Below are 27,921 nucleotides of genomic sequence, written 5' to 3'. Positions count from 1 at the left end.
CCCACGCCGTAGACTTGCGTCGGATCGTAGGCTCACCGGTGTCTGGATGTAGTGCGCTCTTGGCGCTGGCGAGGGAGTGCAAGTCAAACTTCGTTGCTTTCTGGAAGCTGTCAGGTAAAACTGGCCAAAACCTTTCATACGTACTTCTCGTCCCTTCCTTCTCCCTCTCCCCGACGTTTCCTCGGAAGCAAAAAACAGTGACAAAAATTCGACAAGATGTCATTTTGTGTGTACCATGGTTTAACATGTTTTTCACTCATTTAATGGCTCACTGATTCATTCAGTTTTGCATCGAGGTAAAGATCTTGCAGATCATGAGTTCACTTGTCGAGTATGAGATACTTTGTGACATCCGAGAAGCACTGTCAAATAGGCAGTTAGATATAGGCATCTGGGGCTTAGAGGTGTCTGGGGCGAGACATGTACAATTTGTGTCACTTCTGGGTAGCTGATAATTAATGTTATGAGTGAAGATGAGATTGCAGAGAGAGAGGAGAATCAAAGGAGAGAGTCTAAGACTGAGTCCCCGAGGAAGAACCTAAATTGGTAGGGAGCTTCAAATCGAGACCGTGAGTTGACCAGGTAAAACAAGGATTTTTTTATACCTGGGAACTAGGATGTTTTGGCTAACTTTCTCTGTACTCAGTGCTATCATAAGCAAATTATAAACATCATCTCACTTAATCATGACCACAATACTATAAGGTAGAGATTTTCACCCACAAGTTCGTTGAAACTAAAAGATGACAAAGCTAAGCTTCAAGCTCAGATCACTTCATGCTTGTCTCACTGCTTCTCACTCAATGCTTCAAGATTTGGAGGCCCATTAGTAAGGTAGGACAGAAGTGTGGAATGATATTTTCCAAGATTGGGGGTATGGTGTGTGTCATGAATTGTTTGTGATGGAGCTGACCTTTGTAAAAGTTGTATTTAACTAGCTCTGAAAAATAAAAATTTAACTTGAAAATATTGCCAGTAAACAGGCTCAGATATGATCTCCAGCCGAATAAGAGTGCAGGGAAATGGAAAAGGCACAGACTAGGAGGGAGAATGACCAGCCTTCCTAACATACCTCTAGTGGGCGTGAGGTTTCTGACTATGTGTCTTCAAAGGTCTGCTGAAGCCTGGACACTTCTGCCTAGTTGAACAGGGTCATTTTCAGGTCGCAGTCATCTCACTGAAGCTCCAGCTATTTTTATGGCACAATTTCACAAGTTTCTCTCAATATATGACTTTCAATGTAAAGGTAAAGGACTCTGAAGCCACCTGGGACTAAATCCTTAAGATGTGCAGAATTGTTGGCTACAAATGCCATTCCTTTCTATCATCATGAAATGCAGCTTTTCTGAATTAGAGCCTGTCTGTACTTATTTAAGGAAAAATACAGAGAAAACTTGATCTGACTTAAGCCAACACATTTCCTAGATCACTTATATATTCATTCACCAAATTTTTATTGAGAATCTAGGCTTTGGGAATATATTAGTAAGAGAATTAAATAATTAGAATTTATTAGTAAACATGATCAGATGAGGACTGTCTTAACACCCTGTAGAAGCATTCCCTATGCTAAGCTATTGTATCTCTTCACTCAACCTTCTGTGTTCTACACTTTATCAGAATACTGCATTGTATAGATTGTGAGAAACACTTGACAGTCTGGAATTTGTAGGTAATGAAGACCTTGGTGGGGTGATTTGGTTGCACGGGCCGTGTGTAATAACATTTGTCAATTTTTGGCTTCTGATCATCTGAATACCCTTTCTATGTTCATAGTCTTTTGTGACTCTTGGGGGAAGTTAGAGTCTGCCTCCCTCCATGGAAGCTAAATACACCCAAAATTCACTTTCTTTGTCTCCACTGCAGCTAGGGCACAGCATGTAATTTGGATTCAGTCAATTAGATACACCCAGTCCAGACTTATGAATTAAGAGCTGGTGATATAAAAAAGCAAGGACGGCAAACAGTTTCTTTTGTTTTCAAAAAATAGACTATTTTTTAAAGCAGCTTTATATTTACAGAAAAATTGAGAAGATAGTACAGCAAATTGCCACCTACCCACACACAGTTTTCCGCATTATTGATATCTTACATTATTATAGTACATTTGTTACAACTAAGAAAATAACATTGATACCTTATTATTAACTAAAGTGCATAGTTTATTCAGATTTCCTTGTTTTGTTTTGTTTGTCTTTCCCCTTCTGTCCTTTTCTGACCCAGGATCCTATCTAGGACACCACATTACATTTACTTGTTGTGTCTCCATGGGCTCTTCTTGGCTGTGACAGTTTCTCAGACTTTCCTTGTTTTTGATGACCGTGACAGTTTGAAGCAGGACTTGTCAAGTATTTTGTGGGATGCCTCTTTACTGGAATTTATCTGACATTTTTCTCATGATTAGACTGGGATTCTAAGTTTTGGGGAGGAAGTTCACAGAGATAGAGTGCCATTTTTGTCACATTGTATCAAAGCTACATACTATCAACATGACTTATCACTGGTGATATTAACCTGCATCACCTGACTGATGTGGTGTTTGCAGACAATTTCTTTTTCTCTTTTTCTGTCAGTGGCAGAGGAAGCAGCAACACCCTAGTTTCCAGGCTCAGCAGCAGGGCCTGTGCTGATGGTGATCACAGTGTAGATTTCACCATCTAGTGCTGAATGGCAGTGATGTCCTTATTGGACTGTAATATGATTTTGGCCTGTGATTCTAGCTGCAGGACCAAAATTACCATTATTTCTATATTTTCTCTTTTAATTTAAATCATGCATAGTCAGTTTCTGTTATTTGCATCTAAGAGCCCTGGTAAATACATCATCTTTATGGTTTTGGGGTGTATGTACTAAATATATTTTTTCTTTGGAAGCTTTCTGGCCCGTGATTTCCCCTCTCTCTCTGTAGCATGAGAGGTAATAGTTTCAAGCAGCCAGTTTTTTATTGGTAATGTGAAAAAGCCCCACTGGCATCTGTTTTGATGAAATAAACGGGAGCATGATTGTCTCAGTGCTTCAGTTACCCATTTCTGCATAGCAAACCATCTCAAAACTTAGTCCCTTAAAACAGCAACCGTTTGATTTTGCTCTGGATTCTGTGGGTTCAGAATTTGGAGAGTGGGGATGCAATGACCTGTAATGACCATGGGAGTGAGTGACAGAGGTAATGGGGCAATGAGGATCAAGGAATTCTGAGAATGCAGAATATTTGAATATTTCAGTCTATATCAAAATTAAAATCACCAAGATCTATAACAGCAGCAGTGTGTTGAGGAGGGTGGCAGTGAGCCAGGGATTAAAGTCTTCAAGGAAAAGCAGGGAGTGACCTAGGAATCTAAAATAAAATAAAAAGGTCACAATCCCACTTTCCCAGACACACCTTATTTCTTCCTTCTTACTCATGGTGAAACTTCTGGAAATTAGTGTCTACACTTTGTGTTTCCATTGTCTTATTTTCCCACTCGTTACTGAAATAGATCTTGTGCTGATCATCACTGTCAGCCAAGTCACCGACTTCAACTATTAATTTTCTGTCTTATATATGTCACCTGGACTAGCACATCTTGTTTGAATGAGGGCTTTTCCCTGATCATCACACCCCAGACTAGAGTTTGTCTATTGTAATGCAGCTCTAGTAATTTTAAAAGGATAGTAACAAGTGCAAAAGTGTGTATTAAAACACAGTATGTGTCAGTCATTGCTCTGGATGTATTGAATACACCTAGAGTTGGACAAGATGAAATGAAATAAGGGTTCAGTAAGTGGTTTTAAAATGAACACATGGATGCATGAAAGAAAGAAATAAGAAATTTAGCTACTAGATATCTCTTTACTGGAAATGTCTTCTACTGCAGAGTCAATTTGAGATCTGTTGTTCCTGGACCCATGTTCATGGTAACTGTAGAGTGGTTACCATGGAATCATCTTTAAACATATGATTAATTCAAAGTTTGGGTAAAAGAAAGAAGTGGCTGTCAGCCACTTTATTTGGCCTAAGGGTTTATGAGAACCTGAAGTAGACTCTGGAATTGACCATTCTAGAGAAGTTGAGTCACAGTGAGATGTGGCGTACAGGCACCTAAGCCTTTGGAGGGGTCAGCCTTGGATTCGTAAACTCCAATTTCTAAAATTCTAATTTCTGTTTTGCTTTCTGAAGAGACATTCGTTGGGTAAATCAGGTTCGTTCAAAGGAGGATGATCAGGATAAATACAGGTCATGTTAGATAAAGGAATTTTAAGGGGACAAGTGGGTGATTCACTGTGAGAATTGTATATAGAAACTGCCTTCAGTGAGTTGTGGTATAGAAGGTAATGGAAATTTTTCTAGGAGTAAAACTAGGGGAAGTGGGTTCAAGATAAAGGAAAATTGATTTTGACTTACAATGAAGAACATCTTTCTAATAGTTAAAACTATCTGCATAAGAAAGAGAACAATCCAAGAGAGTAGGGAGCTATGTCATTCTTGTTTAGGCAATCACTTGACAGTTATTCAATAGAAATATTATGGGATAGTTTAAGACTCAGACATATGGTTGGATTAGATGACTGTTGAAGTCCTTTTTCACTCTGACAGTCTATGCTTATATGAAATCAGAAGTGACGATATACAGAACTTTTTTTCTGGAGCTTTCAGGGGAAAACATGAACTAGGAAGTATTATTGCCTCTGGTACCTTTTGTACAAGTTGAAATGCTCTGGGCCACAAATGATCCCAGTATTAAAGACTCTTGCAGATATGCTGCTTGTTTTAATCAGAATGTATTCCCAGGTTTGTATGACTGGAACATCTAAACTTGAAATGTCTTTGATCTTAGAATCATGCATGCAACTCATATTAGACATTATTTCAGGACAATCCAGTTTTAACATCCTAGATTTAATTGTGATCATGCTTAAAACATGTCCATGTTAGCTAAATTAACCAAACTCCTTCAAAATAGCACTTGACACTTTTCATAATCAGGATGTAAACGAACTTTTTATCTTTTTATTTCTCCCCTATGTTCTAGTGTAGAGTAGAATATTCAGTTTCTAGAACATGTCCTTAACTTTCCTCCTTCTTCCTGATATGACTTAATTCATAACGGCCTATTGAAATTCTGCTCCTCTTTTAAGTATGTAACCATAGCTCTAAAAATCAGACCCAGAGATCACTGTCTCTGTGAAAAGGACTTTCTTCCAGCTAGTTTCCTAAGAGCTCTTTTGACATCCTTGTTTTTCAGGCTGTAAATTATAGGGTTCAACATTGGAGTCACCACTGTATAGAACACAGATATCATCTTATCTTGCTCTTTTGTAGTCTTGGAGTTTGGCCGCATGTAGGTGAATATTCCTGACCCATAGAAGAGGACAACAACAATGAGATGGGAGCCACAGGTGGAGAAGGCCTTAAGCCTGCCCTCCCCAGACTGCATCTGGATCACAGTGGAGATAATATTCCAGTAGGAGACAAGGATCAGGGAGACAGGAGCGAGCAGGATGAGCACACCCATTGCAAAGATGGCCATTTCTGTGCTGTAGGTATCTGCTGAAGCCAGCTTCAGGAGGGCAGGAGGTTCACAAAAGTAGTGATTGATAATGTTCTGCCCTCCATAGGGAAGTTGGAAAGTAAAGGTGGCGTCTACCAGAGACACTAGTGCCCCACTGACCCAGGATCCTATGGTCAACTGGAGACACATCTGTTGGGTCATGATGGTGGAGTAGTGCAGGGGCTTGCAGACCGCCACATACCGGTCATAAGACATCACTGCCAGCAGTGCACATTCTGTACACCCAACCAGAAGGAAGACAATTATCTGTGTCATACACCCCAAAAAAGAAATAGTTTTCTTCTTTACCATGAAGTGGACCAACAGTTGAGGGACAATGCTAGTAGAGAAACAGAGATCTGTGAAAGAGAGGTTTCTAAGAAAAAAGTACATGGGCGTGTGAAGTTGAGTATCCATAAAGATAAGAATAATGATGAGTAGGTTTCCAATCACAGTCAACAGATAAATGCTGAGGAAAAGAACAAATAGCAGGATCTGGGTCTGCCAGTCCTGTGAAAGGCCAAGGAAGATAAACTCAGCCACGAAGCTTTGGTTTTCTTCTCCCATTGAGATTTATGCCTGTTTACCTGTTTAGCACAAACAAAAAGAGCAAACTTTGGGTTTATGATGTTAGTTCCTATAGAAGAAGCTCATTTAAAACTTATGCCTAATTGGATATTTCAAGTTTTTGCTACCCAACTTCTTATTGATAGTAAATAGAGTATTTTAATTTTTAATTGGTTATAATTTAAATCTACTCATTTTTTCCCCAAATTCCCTCTTCCTAAGAGTTGCTTTTTTTTTTTTTATGAAGAGTATGACATTGTTAAAGCCTTCTTTACTAATTCTGAAATGAGGATAGTAGAGTTCATGTGGATTTTACTAAATGGCTATACACATACTGTTAAGAAATTTTTGTGTGTACTATTAGGACTATCGCCATACATCAAACTATACCACTAACTATTCAAAAATACTATATACTTAATTTTAATATATCTTGGAAGAATATAAAATAGCTTTCAGGCCTCAAACTTAATTTGACCTCTTAAAAAACAACAAACTTTACTTGGGTTTAAAAATAAAACCTTAGCATTTCATACACTAAGGACCATTCTACTTGGATTAAAGAGTAAAATATTAAAACTGAAACAATAAAAAAAGAAAAAGGTTACAATTTTCATTATATCTGGAGAGGACCAGAGCTGAAAAGCATGAAAGCCTTGTAAAAAACCATCAAGCAAAACATGTATAGAGTTTACAACATAAATTGAAAGACTTCTGTGAGATAATATCATGAAGAAAATTAAAAGATAATCTGCAAACTGAGGAAAATGGTTCGAGGAAGATGCCAGACAAAAGTAAAAATGCTGTAGGGGCTGACCTGGTGGTGTAGTGGTTAAGTTCGCGTGCTCTGCTTTGGTGGCCCAGGGTTCACTGGTTCCGATTCCGGGTGCAGACATATGCACCGCTTATTGAGCCATGTGGCAGGAGTCCCACGTATAAAATAGAGAAAGATGGAAACAGATGAAGTAGACGTTATTAATCTTATTTTGCAGATGAGGAAACTGAGGCACAGTTATTTGCCCCAAATCACACAATTAGTAAGTGGCAGAATTCATTAACTGTATAACGAGGGTGCAGAGAAAAAGATATTTTTGTACAATGCAATTGGGTAGGAAAATTAGTACAATCCTTCTGGAAAATATTTTGCTAACTGTATTTTGCCGAATACATTAAAACACTTAAATGATCATATGCTTTGACCCAGTTCTCAGTAGTATGGGGGAGGGAGAAAACCCTTTTTAAGAGTCCTTTCTTCCCCAGGAGGAGCTAAAATCTGACTTGTAACATTCCGGGATATTGATTGCCCCATGGTTACTACTGAGTAGGGTTACTGTGCTTGAAAAGGTCATGCACATTTCTATTTCCTCTCTTCTTCTGGAGACTGGACTGATAAGTTGAACAAGGTCTCCCTTAAGACCATGCCCTATTCTCTTGTTTTTGATTGGTGCCTGGGTGTGTTCACCACCACTTTGTTTTGCCAGCCAGAAGGTAATGTGATGATACAATATGGATTTAGACTGTAAGGGAATTTGAGGTCCTTGAAGGGATTTAAAATAGACCAAGTATCCTAACCCAAGCTTGTCTGAGCTCTGACCTTGAGTGATATTAGGAACTAGCCTGATAAATAAAAGTGGTGCTTTTTTTTCATTGTTCTTTGTTTCTTTTGTAGAACTCTAAGGGATGAATGTCCGGGATTAGAGTAGTATTGGGTAGAGTTGTATCAGGAGTTCCTGAATCTCCTAGGCCTAATAGCATCTAATATCTCCAAAAGTTACCCCAATTTCTAAATCCAAGTCTAGGAATCCATTCTAAGTAAATACTCTAAATTTCAGAGAATGTTCACAAGAAAATATATTTGTCACATGGTGTAATAAAATAATGGTTATCAACAGACATATAGACCAACAGAACATAATGGAGAGCCCAGAAATAAACCCACAATATACAGTCAACTGATCTTCTACAAGGGTGCCAAGAATACACAACAGGGAATGGGTAGTCTCATCAATAAATGGTGATGGGAGAACTGGATATCCACCTGCCAAAGAATGAAACTGGACACTTACCTCACACCACATACAAAAATCAACTATAGTTAACAACACTGCTTTGTGTACTTAACATTTTGCAGATACAGTAGATCTTAAGTTAAGCGGCCTCTCATACACACACACAAATAATAACAAATAAGAGGGAGAGAAGAAACTTTTGGAGGTGATGGTTATGTGTATGGCATAGATTGTAGTGATGGTTTCATGGTGTATACTTATGCCCAAACTCATCAAGTTGTGTACAGTAAGTATGAACAACTTTTTGTATGTCAGTCATTCCTCAATAAAGTGGTTGAAAAGGTGTAAATAATTTAAGTAGCCAACATTAGAGGATTAGGTAAATTATACTTCTGTAATATGGAATACTATACTGTGAAATCATTTAAATAATGTTTTTGAAGAGATTTAACTAACATTGAAAATACTTTTTATGTAGGCTTAATTGAAAAATACAGGACTTAAAATTTCATACATAGTGTGCTTTCAGATAAATGTTAACTGGAATGGTAAAAGGGGGCATGATATGAGCACAATATTGAGAACAAATAGGCACAATATCTATTTCTCTGGCTGTAAGTAGAGGTACCAAAATTAATGAAATGTTCTCCCTATTCAAAAAACCACTTCTCTCCCACAATTATTTCTGAAATTCCACAGGGAATAACCTACCTGTTCTCAACACTTTCAGCCCCAAAGTAATGTCTGTCATTTTCTCTTTCGCCTTCTCTTGTTGTCTAGGTGTTATCTGAACACGACTGTTTCCTCTGCACCTACAGATAGTGATTATTAATATCACTAATAATCATAATGACAATCACCTTCCATTGGTACTGACCAAAAGTGTTTTTGCTAATGCCTTAGGGACCAATGCTAATGTGTGTTTTCAAAATGCACAGAAAAGTCTGAAAGAACAAAATTTCTAAAATGTTGAGAGTAATACTCTGGTTACTGAAATTATGGATGCGTTATTTTTCTTTTCTAATGTTTTGTGCTTTAAAGTTGTTCTTTGAAAGGCCACATATTGCCAATATAGGAAAAATATAAAACTGGGAAAATCTAAACAGCATTTTATTGAGGATAGTTTAAACTAAAGTCACTTTGTTGCTTTTACTTTCAGTCTTGATAAAGTAACTAGTATGGGACTAGCCCTCTTGCTAGAAGCAAATATAAAACAAAATATGGAACAACCATTTTCAGACATTGGACAGTAGTCAGCTCAGAAAGAAATCCTGTATATCGTGGAAACGAAAGAGGTGATCCCCATGATCACACTAGCTTTATGGCTGGAAGCACCCTCAGCACTATGGTTTGTGGAATTGGAGCCTAAGTAGAGCTTGATGGCCTTGTCGAGTTGAGGAGACAGAAATCCATAATGGATAGCGCCAAAACACCTGTAATTTGTGAAAGAGAGTATCAGAAAGAAAGTAGCTACACAGTAAGGGGGCTGCAGGAATCTGTCCACGTTTTGGCTGAATACTAAGCTGTGTATGCACAGGAAGCCCCCCCAAAGGCAACTATTAGGGAGTTCAGGTGAAGCTGCAAGATTTGGGAATCCCAGCCACCCAGAGTGGAGGAGCTTCATTGAAAACTCTGAGTTGCTACCTCAGAGAGGACAGGTCTTAGGAGCAGGGCTGTGATGAATTAAGGATGCATATTGTAACCCACAGAATAACCACTAACATATAAAACAAGAGTTATAGCTAAAAATCAAATAGAAAATATAAACTGGAATAATAAAGAACACTCACTTAAAATGAAATCAAGAAAGATGAAAAGAACAAAGAATAGATGGATAAAATATAGAGCAGATAAGATCTTAGACTTAAACACAATGGTATCCATAATTACATGAAAAGTAAATGGATGAAACATTCTAATGAAAAGGAAGAGATTGTCAATTGGTCAAAAAAAATGAAGACCTGAAAACATTTTGTCTACAAGTGACACATTTTAAATATAAAACCACAGTTGAGTGAAAGTAAAAGTATGGAAAAATATACCATGCAAACACTAGTCATAAGAAAACTGGAATGACTGTACCAATATCAAAGTAAACTTCAATATAAAGAGTATTGCCAGAAACAATGAGAGACATTTCATAATGATACAAGTGTCATTCATCACAAAGACAAAACTATACTTAATATGAATACACGTAGTAACAGACCTTCAAAGTACATAAAGAAAAGCTGATAGAAATAAAAGAATAATTAGAAAAATTCACAGATATAGTTAGAGATTTCAATACTTCTCCTGATAGAACAGAGAAAATCAGTGGGATATAGATGACTTGAAGGACACTAACAACCAACTGGACCTAATGGACATTTGTAGAACACTCCACCTGCCAAGCACAGAATGTATGTTCTTTTCCAATGTAAAGGGAACATTTACTAATGACAGACTATGTATGCAGGCAATAAGCCAAACATCAATAACACAGGATTGAAATCATATAGAACACATTCTCTGACCTGAACAGAATTAAATTACAAATCGATACTAACAAAAGGATATCTGGAAAATCCTCAAGTATTTGGAAATTATCACACTTCAAAATAACTCATGGATCAAAGAGGAAATCAAATGAAATTGTAAAATATTTTAAACTGAATGATAATGCAAATAACATATTAACAAATTGAAATTCTTTTGAACTTTCGAAGAATGGTAGTTACTATTTCATTTACCTGGTTCATAGAGACAAAAGAGAAAGTCAGTTAATTTTTAAGAAGTTGGCATAAAACCAATTCCAATGAGATAGATATAAAGTCTAAATAAAATAAAAACATAGATTACAACAGTATTCCAAAAGAATAAAGCATCCTGACCAAGTGAATTCTTGCCAAGAATGCTCAGATAGGTCAATATTAATAAGTTTATTAAAACAATTCTTCATATTAGCAGATCAAAATGGGAAAAAATAATCTCAGTAGATGCTGCAAAAGACATTTGATAAAGTTCATCTTTCATTTCTGATAAGCACTTTTAGTAAAATAGGAACTTAGGTGTATTTCCTTTTAGAAGGAATTTGAATATACTTCTGTCTTATGGTAGTATATATTATTTGAAATCAAAAGCTAGCATCATGCTTAAAAGTGATATATTAGAAACATTCGCATTTAATTCTGGGTTAGAAAAATGTGTGTTTGCAAAGAGTTAATGCAATAAAAGTTAGCAATAGAATCTAGAAATGAGAGGTATAATTATTGGAAAGGAAAATGAAAATTTATTATTAATTGTAGATGATTTTATTTTCCATCTGGAAATCTTAATAAAATATACTGAAAACTGATTAGAAATGATAAGAAATCTTTAAACAAGGTAGTTTTCTATACATATTTTTTCTTATATTTTAATGAGAACTAATTGCATAATTAACTAAAAGTAGATACAATTCATAAAAGCAACCTATCCCAAAAATTTAGGTGTGAATTTAACAGAATATGTTCAGAACTAGCACAGGAGAAAAATCATTTATACCCTAATGAGGAACATAGAAGTCAACATGAATAAATGGAGATTCAACTTTTTAAATTTAAAATTCCTAAATGGGAAATTTAAATATTATAAAGATGTCAGTTCTTTCCAAATCATTGATTCTGACATATTAATGTTCCTTATAATTCTTTTTGTAAGAGTTTGTTGAAAATAAATATTTCTGGGTTCTAAAGATTTTCAGTATGTTGTTGAACAAAGAAATTTACCTTTTTAATGAGTTTACCTGGTGATTTTGATATGATTATTCCATGGACCATATTTTGAGAAACATTGCCCAGTAACAATCTAAAAATCAACTGCAATTATAATCAAAATCCATAAGCAGTTTCTGATGGGAAATTTAACAAGATAACTCTAAAGTTTTAAAAATCAAGAATATAAAGAATTCCAATGGAAATGATGGAAACAGGACATTAAACAGGCAATTCACAGAAAAAGTACAGTTGCCCAAAAACTGACCATGTAAAGAATGTTCATTCTCACTTGGAATTAGAGAAATGTGAAATAAAATAATAGTTATTATTTCCTTCGAATTAGATTAGCAAAGATGAAATAGACTGAAATCACCCATTGTATTTTTGAGAATGGGGCAAACATATGAAAAATGTAGGCATGCACATTTATAAAATCTCTCTGGAAGGCAATCTGAAAATATTAAAAATTTACAAAAGGGGTTTATCTTTTTTTCTGAACAATGCTATTTTTAGGCCTTTATATTTTGAAAATAATTATAACTATGCATAAAGCTTTGTTTCAAAGAATATTCACATATCGAATTGTTTCCAGAATAAAATAACCTACAGCCAAACAGTAGGTGATATGTTAAAGTATAGTTTTCCTATGTGGTATAATTTATACAGTATAGAGAAACGGTTGAAGATGTCTGAGTCACATAGACGTGTGTTGAATCCTTGTTCCTCCATTTCTTAGCTCTGTGGCTGTGGACAACTTACTTAGCTCTTCTTTTTAATGCTTCAGTTTCTTAATGTAAAATGGATATAACATCACAACTTCATAGTACGGAGATAAAGATTAAATTAAGAACTTAGTGGAAAGTAATTTGCTCAATGTCTGGCAAGTACGTTACAGAAATGGCTGCCAAGATGATGATGATGATGCAATAACCTTAAGCCATTAAAAGGTAAGTAGATCTATATTCTCCATAGAAAGATGTCTGACACACTGTTGAGTTAAAAAAAAGTGGGTTGCAAATTAACACATTGGGGTATAATTCACATATGGGTGTGGGTGTTTGTGTCTTTCATTGATTCCAATAGATAATACCCTTATCACATTGATAAACTCGTAGCACACAATAAAACTTAGAATCCAGGTAGAGGATGTACAGTATATATAAAGAAGAGTTATCTCTCTATCTCTCAAAGATAGGATTTGTAGATTTATGTACATGTGTGTGAATATGTGGATTGGGGAAGAATGTGGTTTTATCTCGAAACAGGAAAGGAGCGTAATAAATGCATAAAAACGGAACTAAAAAAGATGAAATATCATTTATACTCCAAGGAAGGCCAGGAATAATTACTCTTTCACATTCTGAAGATTTCACATCACTTTGTCAGCTTTACTAATTAATTCAGCAATGATGTCTCTTTAATATAGAGAGAAAATGAGAGGAAAAAATGAGTTGGAAAAGTAGAATAAAGAGAAGTTAGAAGAAAGCAGAGATATGAAGCTGAACACAGAGGACAGGAATCCAGAGATGTGGAGAAAAAGCAGGAGGAAGAAAGGAAGACAGCAAGAACTCTGTTAAGTCTGGCTGTTTCCTCAGACTGAAAGGATGGGAAATGAATCTTTTATCCCTCTGAGGCCCTAACAACATTGTGACTAATATGGCCTTTGCAGAAATCTTCTCTTAATGACTCTGTCTCTCATGCGCACAACTGCATACATGGGGATTATTCCTTGTCATACACACACACCACCTACTACATAGATCTGCTCACTCAGCTTCACAAACAAGATCTCATACAAACACGCAGACATTCACATGTCACAGATAAACTCACATAAATATTTCACATTGTTATACATATCCTCATGGCCACCACATCTTTCACGACAACAAAAGGAGTCACATAGTAAGTACTGAGCAGCTTGGATACTGACCAATGCTCGGTCATGTGGGAACCCACCATGCCTGACTTGTACGGGACAGAAGTTGGAGTATGGGGTATACGTGTGATGGCACCAGCAGTGGGGGCTAGTATCCTCCTCTGGACTAGAAGGACGGCACTTATTGTAACTGAACCCACTCTCCTCCATCTACACTAACTCACAGGGAATTGGAGGCGGCAGTGCTAGCATTCCCAGAACCTAGGAATGCAGTGTACCTATGTTCCTGGAACCTTCACATCTCCCAGACCCAGAGCATGCTCAAGGGCAAGAAGCTTTTGATGGGGTTCCTCAAGGAAAGATTCCTAGTTTCCTTCCAGCTCCTGACCTGTTCAAGATGGTGAAACAAATGCAAAGTGAGGGGAACAATGAAGACTGAAGGGCTGACAGCAGAGGGCAGGAGAGAATCAGGCAGAGATGCTTTTCAACATCAAGAGGAAGTAATGTGAGAGAGTGCAGTCTCTGTGCTCTGTCTGGAAACAGCCTCATCCCTGAAGGAGAGTCTGGAAGAGGATTTTCAGGCTGGTGTTCAGGAGAAGAGTAGGAATAGAATTGTTGTCTTTGGGGGTCTAGCAAGGAACACATTGATGTGTCAGAGAGTAAATGACAAAATTTATCTTTCCTGACACCACGCCCACCTCCCAACCCCTAACCAGTATTGCAAGATCCTACAGACTGAGACCCTTCAGCAGCTATCCCTCTCTCACCTGAGGGCAGAGGCCAGGCAGAAACAGGGCTGAGGGTCATTGGTGAAGGGATGGAGTATCAAGCATGGGACGGAGTGATTTCCACAGCCTGCAGATCCACGCTTGAAAGGCAGCACCAGTTGTCCTTCAAGTGGCTCCCGAGCAATGCCTCCCAAGGCCTGCACTAGAGTCATCCTATGAGTGTGACTCCATTCCAAGCCTTTCTGCCTAACTCAGTTCAAGGTACAAACTCCAATTCTCCACTCCTCCTAGGTCCCTTCTGTACAGAGGATTTTCCTTCGAGGAAAGATTAAAGATGAGGTCCTGTGAGTGAGGTAAAGAGGGCATTCCCTGGAGCTTTGAGAGTCCTTAACTTCATTACCTCTCCATCCTCTGAGACAAATATAGCACTCTGTGTTACATTTGAAATCACAGACCAAAGTCTCCAAAACATACCCACCCTCTTTCAAACCTTACACCAATGTCATTCAAAATGGCATCAGCAGATATATTCTTAAGAGTTCACAAGATGTCAAGCTTGCATTTTCACTTACATGGGAATTAAACAGAAATAAAAAATGAGCAGATACAGCCCCTCCTTATCCAGGGGGATGTGTTCCAAGATGCCCAGTGAGTGCTTGAAACCGAGGATAGTACAGAACCCTATATATACACCATATTTTGTCTATACATACTTATTTGAGATGCGAGCAAAACTAGCACAATTTCTTTTTCCTTCTTTACAATTTCACAGATAGAAGATTCATTCTTACTGTAGATCTTAGCAACCCTCTTTTCACCTAAAAGAAGCACTTTATGGCTTCTCTTTGGCATATCTGAATTGCCAGCATCACTACTCTTGCGCTTTGGGGCCATTCCTAAGTAAAATAGAGGTGACTTGAACATAAGCACTGCGATACTGTGACAGACTATCTGATAACTGAGATAGCTACTATGTGACTAAGGGGCGGGTAGCTGATACAGAGTGGATATGGCAGACAAGGGGAGGATGCATGTCCCGGGCAGGATGGAGCAGGATGGTGTGAGATTTCATCGTGATACTCAGAATGTCACGCAATTTAAAAGTTATGAGTTGTTTATTTCTGGACTTTTCCATCTAATGTTTTCGGACTGCAGTGACTGTGGGCAACTGAAACTGCAGAAAGCAAAACCTCAGATAAGGGGGACTACTCTATTGGATTGTCTGGATGCCACCTTTCTCACTGAGTGATGCAATTTGATCGCAGGGCTTCCACTTTCTTTTCAGTTTATGGTGGTTTTGGTGCCATGTGATCACCTTAAGTGCTGAAATTTAATTTCATTAGAATTGTCCTAATATCAACATGACAACAGGGGTTCTGAGTGTGCTGTTATAGTAAAGTTTTTAAAGGTGAGTTTTATATCTAAATGGTGCATCCATATCATCTGAAGGCCAAACGATGTAAGAGAAAAATGGTGGAAGAATCAAGTGATCAGATGGAAGTGTAGGCGTGTAAGATTCAAGGAAATGCCCTGAGGGTGTTAGTCCCCCAATCACATTTCAAGTGGCAATTTAGTGTCAGCAAAACATCATCTATCACATTAAGGAAATGCTATTAATTTGAATTCTATTGTTTTACTGGTTTTCTGGTTTGTCTTACATATTATTTGTGTTTAGTTTTGGTTTCATAGCACATATAAATCGAAATCATTAAAAATAAATGGATTACATTCTATGATATAAATATGCCATGATTTATTTAACTATATCCATATTAATGGACATTTGGTTATTTCCAATCTTTAGACATTAAAATGGTGCCACAGTGAATAACTTTGAACATACATCTTTATGTCCTTGTCAAATATATTTGAAGAATAAGTTTTCTGAGGCTTAATTGCTGAGTCTAAAGGCATATTCCTTTAAAATATCAACAGATACTAACATTTGGTATTATCAAACTCTTCAATTTTGCTAGTCTGTTATGTAAAAAAATCTCATTGTTATTTTATTAGATGATACTTTAATTATACTTGAAGATGAGAAAAGTTTTATGTTACTTATCATTTTTATTTCTTTCTTCTTGAAGGGACTATTTATTTTTGTTGCTCTTTTTCTTTTATTGAGCTGTTTAACTTTCTTTTACTGCTTTATAAAACCGTCGAATATTATGAAAAATTGGCGCCTTGATTTTGTCTCGGAAATAAGTCTTTTTCCACTTTGCCGGTTAACTTTCTTTATGGATCTTTTTTCCTTTTTTTTTAAAAGATTGCCCTGGAGCCAACATCTCTTGCCAATCATTTGTGTTTTTCTTCTTCTCTCCAAAGCCCCCCAGGGCATAGTTGTATATTCTAGTTGTAAGTCCTTCTAGGTGTGCTGTGTGGCACACTGCTTCAGCATGGCCTGATCAGCAGTGCTAGGTCTGTGCCCGGGATCCGAACTGGAGAAACCCTGAGCCTCTGAAGTAGAGGGCGCAAACTTAACCACTAGCTCAGAGGGCCAGCTCCTCTTTATGGATTTTTGCATTACACAAATGTTTTATAATTTAATCTAGGCAAATCAGTCTTTTTCCTTATGACTTCTGATTTTTGTGTTAATATTTGTCCTCTGTTATTGAAAGATTATGCTTTTTAAAAATCACCCATTTTTTCATCTAATATTTTCATAGTTTTGTTTACATATATGGCTTCATTTATATCTTAATACATCTAGAATATATTTTAGTGTAAGGAGTAAGGTACAGATCATTAGTGTTTTTCCCCAATGGTCACTCAGCACCATTTATGGAAAAATTTTTCATCAAATTAAAAAGGCTTTTCTACAAGATACTAAACTCCTGATAGATCCAGTCTATTTTTATGCTCACTTTGTCTGTTCCTTTTCTCACTTTCTATTTCTGTACAAGTGTCATGAAATCTTAATTTCTCCTGTTTTTTGCTTGTTTGTTTATTTGTTTGATTCTGAGGCACAGAGAATTGAATTAATTATATTCCTCAGTGTATGACATATCACTATGATTAGTGATTTCAAAGCCCCTCTCTTGTTTATTTATTTATACATTAATTTTATTTATTATTTGCTTAATATATACCCATACCTCATTCCTGTTGATCTCATAACCATTCTTATGTATGCCATGCTTTTATTTTGTTCTCATAAAATGATTTTTTTGTGCATGTATTTTTTTTTAAAGATTTTATTTTTTTTTCCTTTTTCTCCCCAAAGCCCCCCAGTACATAGTTGTATATTCTTCGTTGTGGGTCCTTCTAGTTGTGGCATGTGGGACGCTGCCTCAGCGTGGCTTGATGAGCAGTGCCATGTCCGCGCCCAGGATTTGAACCAACGAAACACTGGGCCGCCTGCAGCGGAGCGCACGAACTTAACCACTCGGCCACGGGGCCAGCCCCTGTGCATGTATTTTTAATTTATATAAATGATGTGTTATATGCTCCTTTGTTTCTTATTTTTTTACTCAGCTCTAAGTCTACTCTCTAAGATCATTCACGTTTCCACATGTACATCTAATGTCTTCCTTCAAACCGCTGTGGACATCCTTAGTGTTCATCCATTGCATTTTCATTTATCTCCTGTCCCACTGAAGGATATCCAAATTACACAGCACCTGGCCAACACAAATAACTGAACCGTAAATATCCCAGCAATGTACCACATGAGTCTGTGTGAGAATTTTTTTGGCTCTATATTTAGCATTAATTCTACCTTATAGAATATGCATAAGCATAAGATGACCAAATAACACTAAATTCCTTCCCAGAATGGCTGTGCGTCTCTACATTCTTCCCAAATGTGAATAAGAGTTTCTCTATTTTCTACTTTTTTTTGCAACACTTTATTGCAGACTTTCTAATTTCTGCATGTTTAATACAAGTGAATAGATACCTCTTTGTTTTTTAAATTTGTATACCTTTGATTACTAATGAATTTGAGTATTCCTCTATTCTTTATTGAAGGCAAATCTCATATTTTAATGAAATCAAATTCATCACATTTTTCATTATGGTGTGTACTTTTGTAAGTCAGAAAGATGTTCTGTTTTTTCTCTTTAATGCCATTTTTCTAACTTTTAGACATTTAATCCATTTAGAGGGTACCTTCTTATATCATGCTAGGTAGGGATCCAGGTTTATTTTTCTCTATGTAGTAAGCTAATTTTACCAACATTATTTACTAAACTATTTGTCCTTTTCCTAATGATTTTTTGCAATTAACTTTGTAGTACATTAAATTTCCACTTGGGTTTATCTGTGAGCTCTCAATTCTGTTCCATTCGTTTATTAGTCTTCTTTTGCCCCACTTACCTCCTGGCTTTTATTTTTGTGCCTTGGCAATATGTCTTAATATCTGGTAGGGCATTCCTATCCTACCCCTTTTCATATTCTAATTGTGGATTTTTATGTGTCCACATAAATTTGAGAATAAATCTATTGTTACTAAAAATCCCGTTTTAATTATTATTGGTATTACCCTAAATTTATACATCAATTTGGGGAGAAATGATATCTTTATAGTATTAAAGTCATCTAATCCAAGAGATGAAATACTTCTGCATTTATTCAGATCATCTTCTACTTTACTAGAGCTGTGTGTGTTACCAAATTCAAACACAGCTTCATTTACCCGCCACACTGGAGGGCCAATAAAGAAAAACACTGAAATACCAGGCTTGTGGCAAGGAAAGAGATCTACTATCGAAAGGCAGCCAGACAAGGAGATGGGAGTCAGAACTCAGATCCACTTTCTCAAAGGGAAAAAGGTAAGGGTTTTATCTGGGGTTTTAGGTAGGGGAGGGAGAGCATGTGCTAGGGTTTTAGGTAGGGGAGCACGAGCATGTGGCCTTGCTGGTTGGCACATTTCCATCAGCCTATGTTTGGCCTTGAAGACTGAATTTCTTTTCCCTTGACTGTCTGGACTTTTCTGGATAGTTTTCATCTTCAGCCTGCGTTTGACCTTGTGAGGCTGAATCTTGACATCTGGACCTTGACTTCCTGGGAAAGACAGCTCCCTCATATACTAAGGAGGAACAGGAAGACCTGGTTACTTTTAAACAATTGATTATGCTGAATATGCACAGCTGCAGTTAGCAAAGGTTATCTCACAGTTTTTCGCTCTGGGGAAGACTTTTTGCGTTTGTTCTCCGTGTCATGTTTTTCCCTATGGAGGTCTTGTGTATTTTTTGTTTCTACATACTTTATAATTTTTATTGCTATTGTGAAATTGTACCCTATTTTAAAAATTATGTTTTCCAGTTGATTATTGCTTGTTGAGAAATTTGCTTTTTTTTTTTCTTTTTGGTTGGGCTCTGATCCAGGAAGTCTTTCTTTGCTACCTCTAACGACTTGCTCATTGAATTTTTTTGTTTTTGTTTTTTCGTGGTGGGTAATCACATGATCAGCAAATAGTACAGTTTTATTTCTTCTCTTCCAATTCTCATATATTGTATCCTTTTTCATGATGTTTTAAATGACTTTCAGTACTATGCTAAACAGAATGGTGATAGCAACATTCTTGTCTTGTTCCTGGTCTTAGAGACTGCACCTAAAATTTATTAAATATGAGATGTTGTTGGGTTTTTGTTGTATAATTGATGAGGTAAAAGAACCTTTATTGTATTCCTGGTTTACAAAGATTAAAAAATAACAAATAGGTGTTTTTCTTTAACAAATACTTTTCTTACATTGCTGAGATTATTATCTAATTTTTATCCTTCAGTATAATAATTCATAAATTTCTTTGTATGGTTTCTGATGTTAAAACATATTTGCATCCCAGAGACAATTTATATTTGATCATGCTGTATTATTTTTAAATACACTTTTGAAATCAATTAGCTCTAATTTTAGTTAGGAGTTTTGCATCCGCATTCATAAGTGAAATGAATCTACATTTTTCTTTTCTTTTATACATTATTATGTATTTTTGTACTACTCAAATTTATGCAGGCCTTATTTTTAAATAAGACAGGAAGCTTTAAGTTTTTTTCTTGTTTTTTAGGGAAAAATGTACAAAGAAAGTAATGGACTGTTTCATGAAAGCCTGGTAGAACTCAACTGTGAGACTACCCAGACCAGGAGTATATTGGGAAGGGAAGTCTTTGTGGTTTTATTTTCAGTGGTATTTGTCATTTCAAGTTCTCCTTCAATTATTTTGTGCATTAATTTCACATTTTATGTTTTCTATGAATTTATTCATTTCATCTATTTTAAAATTTATTGGCATATAGTTGTTCATAATAGTCTTTCATTTAATTAAAGTTTTATCTGTAATTATTTTCCTATTACCCAATATTTTATTTGATTTTCTCTCCTTTTAAAAAATCACTCATTTTTCAAATGAAAGTCACGATTTTTATTTTTTTACTTAAATATTGCATCAGAAGAGAAAAACATTGCTCCACATAATTTGCAGAAATGACCATGGGTTTGATTTATGTTGCTTGAGAAATAACAAAATCTTCAGAGCACCTTTGTCGTGCATTTTAATAAATACACTTGGGTCCCTAGTGTTGTCATTATTTTGTGTGTTTCTTCTACTATTTATTTATTTATTTAATTGTGGTAAAATACACATCATAAAATTTACCATTAAAAGGAACAATCCAGTGACATTTAGTACATTCATGCTCTTATGAAACTGTCACCAGTATCTAGTTATAGAACATTTTGTCACCCTGAAAGGAAACTCCGTACCATTAACTGTACCGTATCATCCCTCTCTCCAGCTGCTATCTGCCAGTAATCTGCTTTCTATCTCTGTGTACTTCTATGTTGTCTGTATATTTGTTCATTTTAGATATTTCATATAAGTGGAATTGTACAATATGTGGCCTTTTTGTTTCGTTTCTTCCACTCAGCATGTTTTCAGAGTTCTTCCATGTTGTAGCATGTATCAGTACTTCATTTCTTTTTATGGTTGAATAATGTTTGTTGTATGGATACACCACATTTTGTTTATTCATTCCTCAGTTGAAGGGCATTGGGGCTGTCTCCATCTTTAGGCTACTGTGAATAGTGCTGTTGTGAACATTCATGTGCAAGCATTTGTTTGAACACTTATTTTCAGTTCTCTTGGGTATATACCTAGGAGTGGAATTGCTGAGTCAGATGGTAATTTTATATTTATTGAGGAACTGCTAAGCTGTTTCTTACAAGTGGCTGCACCATTTTACATTCCCAACAGCAGTGTGTGGGAGGTCCAGTTTCTCTACATCCTTACCAATACTTATACCTTTATTTCTTTCTTTCTTTCCCTTTCTTTCTTTCTCTCTTTCTTTCTTTTTCTCTCTCTTTCTCTTCTTCCTTCCTTCCTTCCTTCCTTCCTTCCTCACTCCCTCCCATGCTTCCTTCTTTCCTTTCTTCCTTCTTTCCTTCCTTTCTTCTCTATCTCTCTCCCTCTTTCTTTGCCTCTTTCTTCTCTCTATTTCCCTCCCTTTCTCCCTCCCTACCTTTCTTCCTTTTTTAAAAAAATTATAGCTGTCCTAATGGGTGTTGTCATATCTCTTTGTGGTTTTAATTTGTATTTCCCAAATGCCTAATGATGTTGAGCATCTTTTCACATTCTTGTTAGCCATTTGTTTATCTTCTTTGCAGACATGGCTTCTCAAGTTCTATGTCCATTATTAAATTGGGCTGTCTATCTTTTTTTCTTAAGTTTCGTGAGTTCTTCATATATTCTGGATGCTAGACTCTCATCAGATATATGATTTGGAAATATCCTGTTCTGTGGGATATCATTTCATTTTCCCGGTAAGAGTTAATTAAAACAACACAGAACCCTCCTACTTGGTTTCAGTTGTCTTTTTCTTGATTAAACATTCAGTTGGTTGCTGTAAACTTTGGACTGTTTTCCAGGGTCCCGGTAAAGTGTGTTCTGACAGTATGCGTCATATTTTTGTATTTCTTTGGATGGATAGCCTCTTGGAGTTATCTGATTCACTATTTTCACTCTTAAAAATAATTTTTGAGAGAGTTTTAGCTATCTTAGTAACCTTTACAAAGAACCAATTTTGGGTTTTGTTAATCTCATTCTATTTATATTTTGTTGTCTATTTCATTGATGTCTTCTTTTGCCTTAATTATTTTCTTGTTTGTGCCTTTGGATTTTCTCTGCTACTTCACAGCCTTGTCCCCAGCAGTTTCAACCAAATGATTAACTTCATTATTTTTCTCTTCTCTCTCCCTCTCTCTCTCTCTTTCAGTGAGGTATTACTTACCTACGATAATGTGCAGCAATCTTAAGTATAACTCAACAAATTGTTACATATGTGTACACCTGTGTAACCATTATACAGATCAGAATGTAGAACACTGACAGCACATCAAAAGGCTCCCAGTCAACTCCAAGTCAACACTCCCTCAAAGGAAACCATTATTTGGAAGTCTAAAAATACAAATTAGTTTTGCCTGTTCATGAGATTGAAATAAATGGAATCACAGAGTATATACTTGTTTGTGTGTCTGACTTCTTTTACTAAACACCATTCTGTGAGATTTGTCTATGTGGTTGTGTGTAGTAGTAGTTCATTCTTTTAAAATTATTCAGGCCAGCCCGCTGGTGTGGTGGTAAAGTTCGCACACTTTGCTTTGATGGCCCAGGGTTCACAGTTTCGGAACCCAGGCGTGGACTGATTACTGCTCTCATGCCATGCTGTGGCAGCATCCCACATAAAATAGAGGAAGATTGGCACAGATGTGAGCTCAGTGACAATATTCTTCAAGCAAAAAGGGGAAGATTGGCACAGATGTTAGCTCAGGGCCAATCTTCCTCACCAAAAAAAAAAACACCCAAAGAAGACAAGAAGATATTTAGGGGCTGGCCCAGTGGAGTAGCAGTGAAGTTCACATGCTTCACTTCAGCAGCCCGGGGTTTGCTGGTTCAGATCCCAGACGTGGACCTAGCATCACTCATCAATCCATGCTGTGGCAGCATCCCACATAAAATAGAGGAAGACTGGACCAGATGTTAGCTCAGGGCCAATCTTCCTCAGCAAAAAGAGGAGGATTTGCAGGGTATGTCAGCTTAGGGATAATTTTCCTTGAAAAAATAAATAAGTAAAATAAGATAATTCAGTAGTATTCCACTGCATGACTCTCCCACAATTTGTCCTTTATATTGTCCATGGGAATTTATATTGTTTCCACTTTTAGATATAATGAATAAAGCTGTTATAAAAATCCTTGTACATATCTTGTGGTAGATATAAATACCCATCTCTATATGGTGTATGTTCAGGAGTGAAACCAGTGGATTATAGGAGGGATCACATATGTTTAGGTTCGTTTTCAAAGTAGCTTCCAAATGGACTGTTTGAATTGATTGTACGAATTTATGCTCCCATCAGCAATGTGAATTGCTCCACATCCTCAGTCATTTTATCCATTTTTATGAAGGTTACTGGCATTTTACTGTGATTTTAATTTAGGTACTCTGGTGGCTAATTATGTTGTGCACCTTTTCACGTTCTTATTAGCTATTTGTAATTCCTACATTGTAAGTGCATGTTCTACTCTTTCGCTCGTTTTAAAAACTGGAATTTTCTGACTTTTGTTATTAATTTATAGAGTTCCTTATAGATTCTGAATATAAAGTCTGTAACTTACTATCAAGTGTTTAAAATAACAATATGTGTATAAATAGAGACAAACAATAAGAAACATGGTTAAAATGTTAATAATTGGAAATCTAAATATTATTATATAGTATAATTATTACATAATAATATTATAATTATTAATATGTATTATATATAATATATAACATAATTATTATGTAATGTAATTACCATTATATTATACATCATATTCACATTCTACAAATGATAAAATTCCTCAAGATCACATAAAGAGCATGTGATAGACTTGGCTTGCAACCTAGAACCCAGAAACAAAATACTTAATTGCAACAATACAACACTTCCCAGAAGAAGACATGTAAGAAGAACTGATAATGGGGCCCATAAACGAAGATATGAGCACTAACTACATATTATTTTCTGTCTTCCTGATAACCATTGGGAACCTTCTGAGAGGGAATGCAGCTCAGTATTGACCCTGAGGATTTGGAATTCTCCTGAGCACTTCAGCTGCTCCAGAGACTGCTCCTAGTATCCTTCTGCTCACCTCATTTAAGTGGAACTATTGTTGTATAATATGCCCTCAAGTCAGTGCTAAGACCAGTGGATGGAGCAGGAGGACATGGGAGATGTGGGGATTCTCCTTCCTGCCTTGTCCTTGATCTTGACTTCAGAGATTGTACTGAGTCCTTTGACTGTATGACGAGGTGTCCGCAGTCTTGCAGTCTCTGCTCTGCCTATTCCAGAGCCAGTGAACCTGCAGCAGTTTCCCTTTACTGGCTTTGAGATGCTACTTTGATCTTTTTTCTCCACCAGATGAGAAAATGTTGGCAAGATTATTAGAGGGAGGGAAAGAGAAGACAGGAGGTGAACAAAGGGAATAATTTGCCATATATTGGGAGTGAATTGGTTTCAATCTCTTCATGGATTTGGATTTTAAAATTCGACAAATTTTGTCCAAGCAATCGGATTTGTAGGTCTAAATCTTCTGCAAGAGATCTTCTAGCCAAGGTTTTCCCAGAGCAAATCTACCTTATCAAACCACAATTACAGTGTCAAATTCCCTGTGAAGAAGAATCATGGTCCTCACCTGATGGAGACATAAACAAAACTTCCATGGTGTCAGTACTGGTCCTTCGGGTGGGGATTCTTATGCCTTTGTTGAGCTGTGCTTGTAAGACAGTAAGTGGGTATGGTGGGTATGGAATAGTCGACTTTGAGCACGAAAGATCTTGAAATTGGAAGGGGAACTTAGTATTTACTTTTGATTCCTATGAATTTCCTCAGTATCCTGTATCTCAAAGAAACTGTCAGCTGAGAGAATCCATGGCTCTGTGACCCTAACATCCTTTCCCATATCCAGTAATATGTTTCATTTTTAGGGAAACAAACTTACATGTTAGTGTGAATCTGGGGAAAAGACAGAGAATAACAGGAGAGAAAGGTTGACAATAAACATGGTTTTCTTTTAGAAGCTTGCTGACCCTGGGGGCAGATTCATAGTCACCTGGGGAAGCATTTTCTCCTCCACATTTGCATGAAGAATAATGTGTTTTTAAAAACAAATCTAGAGAGGTCGGGCTGCCGCCTTCTCCTCCTGTCCTCCCGGGATCAATGAGAACTCCTACCATCTGACAGGTACAGGTCACACTCATGTGACTCACATTCATCTCTCTGTCTCCTGCTACTTTGGCTCAGGTCAAATCTGCTAAAAAAAATGTGTTGGACACTTATTCTGTGCCAGTATTTATCTTATTTGCTGTTAATAAAGATGAGTCAGATGTCCTTGCCCTTGAACATCTTACAGTCACAGAGAAAGAAAATAGTTTCAATATAATTTGTTAACAGTCATGACGGAGGTAAGTACATGATGTTGTATGCACACTTATGTATCTGGGGTAGACTAGATGTTTGCGAATGTGTGTATTTGTGTGTGTCCATGTCTATGTATGTTAGGGATGGAGAATGGGGAAAATATGTGAGTCAGAAAGGAAGGTGTTCCTGGATAATATTTTTCCTAAATGAAATCTTAAAAAACCTGTGGTTATTAGTGAGATGAAGAAGTCATAGAAATCAATAATATCCTATAACTTCCCTTTCATTAAGTTTACCACTGACTTTAGGTATCACTTAGAACTTTGTGAGAAGTGTTTAGTTTTATGCTCTCTTTCTTTTTTCGTCAAAACTGAGAAAGGATGTTTGTTTACTATTTAATTTTCCCTGAGATCTGGACACATGCACTGATTTCTCCTCTAGGAAAGGTATGAGCCGTGGCAGAGAGAGAAGCAAATCTAAAGAACAAGAGGTGAAACAGGAGAGTTTGAGAAGCAACCAGGTAGCACCTTCCACTAGATGGGTAGTAATTGAAAAACTACCCATCTTAAAATAGCTTTTGTTCTCAAAATTTATTTTTATGTCAGTTATTTTTATAATAGAGTACATTCCCCTTTAAAAGCAATTCTATATTAGTTTGATTTAAGGAATCATTAGATCATAAAGGCTTGTTTGGCCCAGTATATTCATTCACTAAACCATTATCTGCTGTGAATTTATTATGTTCCAGGGACCCCACTGGCAGTGGGGATGAAACACAACTATAGTTCCGTCCCTCCTCTCTGAGATTCTTTGTCCTCAGGAGCTGGGTCTTTTGTCTGTATCCCCATTTCCAAGCATGTACTTTGCCAATAACATTTGCTCGATAAATAAGGTGAATTGAATATTTGAAGTGTGATGAATGTTCAAGGAAAGTGATGCTAACTCTATGTAGTGGACACACCTCTGAACAGAGGGACTATGCTGAGCAAAAGCCAGTGGGATATAAAAATGCAGTGTATCCTAGTTATGTGGCAGGGAAAATGGCTGTAAATGTGGCCTGTGGTCAGATCAGGGAGCCATAAATGATCATCAAGCAGAGATGTGATTGTTCATATTAATGTTTTATTTATTCTCATTATTTCAATGTTGAATTGATATTTTTCATCGCTTTGACTCACAGACCTGTCCAGATTCCTAAGAGTCCATCATTAGATTAATGACATGGAGTGTAATTCTAACTTTTTGAGAAAACTCCTGGGAATTCCTTTAACCCAGCATTTCTGAACTTAGAATTCAGGGGGTTCTTCAATTTAGATGTGAATGCTACTTCTTTATTTTTCCTTTACTCTAACTGAAATTTAAAATTTCCTTTTTGCTTGAATGTAGGTAACTAACCCAAACCAGCACTGGCAGGATCCATAACTTTATTACCAATAGAAACCAGAAGTATTTTTATATAACATTACAGTGGTTGAAGATATCTCAAAATATCATTTAAGCTCATCATTTTGAAATTAATATGGTTATTAGATCTGCTACAACATTTAAAAAATTAATACATGAAAGAAGCACATGTATTATGGTGTCACATTTGTTTTCTAAAATTATTTTTATAAGTGTATTTTATATAATTGATTTCCTTGGTAATCCTGTATGTTCTATTTGATGTTTGTTTATTTTTTTGTTTAATGGATTTAAAGCATTATTTGCAAGCACCTTTACCAGACAGATAAAGGGTTGATAGTCCAAACCTTGCATGTGGCCTTAAACTTTAGACTTTAAATTTCTTTCCTCTGTTTCAGGAATAGCTCCATGAAATTTGAGTATTGTTCCCAAATTCTTGGCATTCTCCCTACGGATACTGGTAGGCTTTTTAAACAAGTCTGCTAAACTCTGTGATCAACTTATTTTTATTTACTTTATTTAATTAATGATATTTTATTGAAAAGAGCTCTATGCTGCCTAATAAAGAAGACAAAAATGAAAAAGACAGGCACAGTTTTCAGAGGAGTTTTTAATCTCTGGGAGGAATGGACAGATGACGCAAGGCAGTGAGAGATGATGGGCTGGA

General features: G+C 36.4%; 1 protein-coding gene across 1 annotated transcript; it reads right to left on the bottom strand.

The window, feature by feature from the left end:
• LOC106843936 (olfactory receptor 2D3) lies at positions 1-21,677 on the bottom strand. The gene has a single exon (XM_070490960.1). The coding sequence runs from the start codon at positions 6,093-6,095 to the stop codon at positions 5,151-5,153; it is 945 nt and encodes a 314-aa protein (XP_070347061.1). The 5' UTR covers positions 6,096-21,677; the 3' UTR covers positions 1-5,150.
• Positions 21,678-27,921: the final 6,244 nt, after the last annotated feature.

This window comes from Equus asinus, chromosome 20, assembly GCF_041296235.1.
Source record: "Equus asinus isolate D_3611 breed Donkey chromosome 20, EquAss-T2T_v2, whole genome shotgun sequence".
In the NCBI taxonomy this organism is placed as follows: Eukaryota; Metazoa; Chordata; class Mammalia; order Perissodactyla; family Equidae; genus Equus; species Equus asinus.
Note: the sequence above shows the minus strand (reverse complement) of the source record. Positions and strands in the feature narration are given on the sequence as shown.

Excerpts from the sequence above, each read along its gene's own strand:
- LOC106843936 (XM_070490960.1), bottom strand. The coding sequence starts at position 6,095 with ATGGGAGAAGAAAACCAAAGCTTCGTGGCTGAGTTTATCTTCCTTGGC.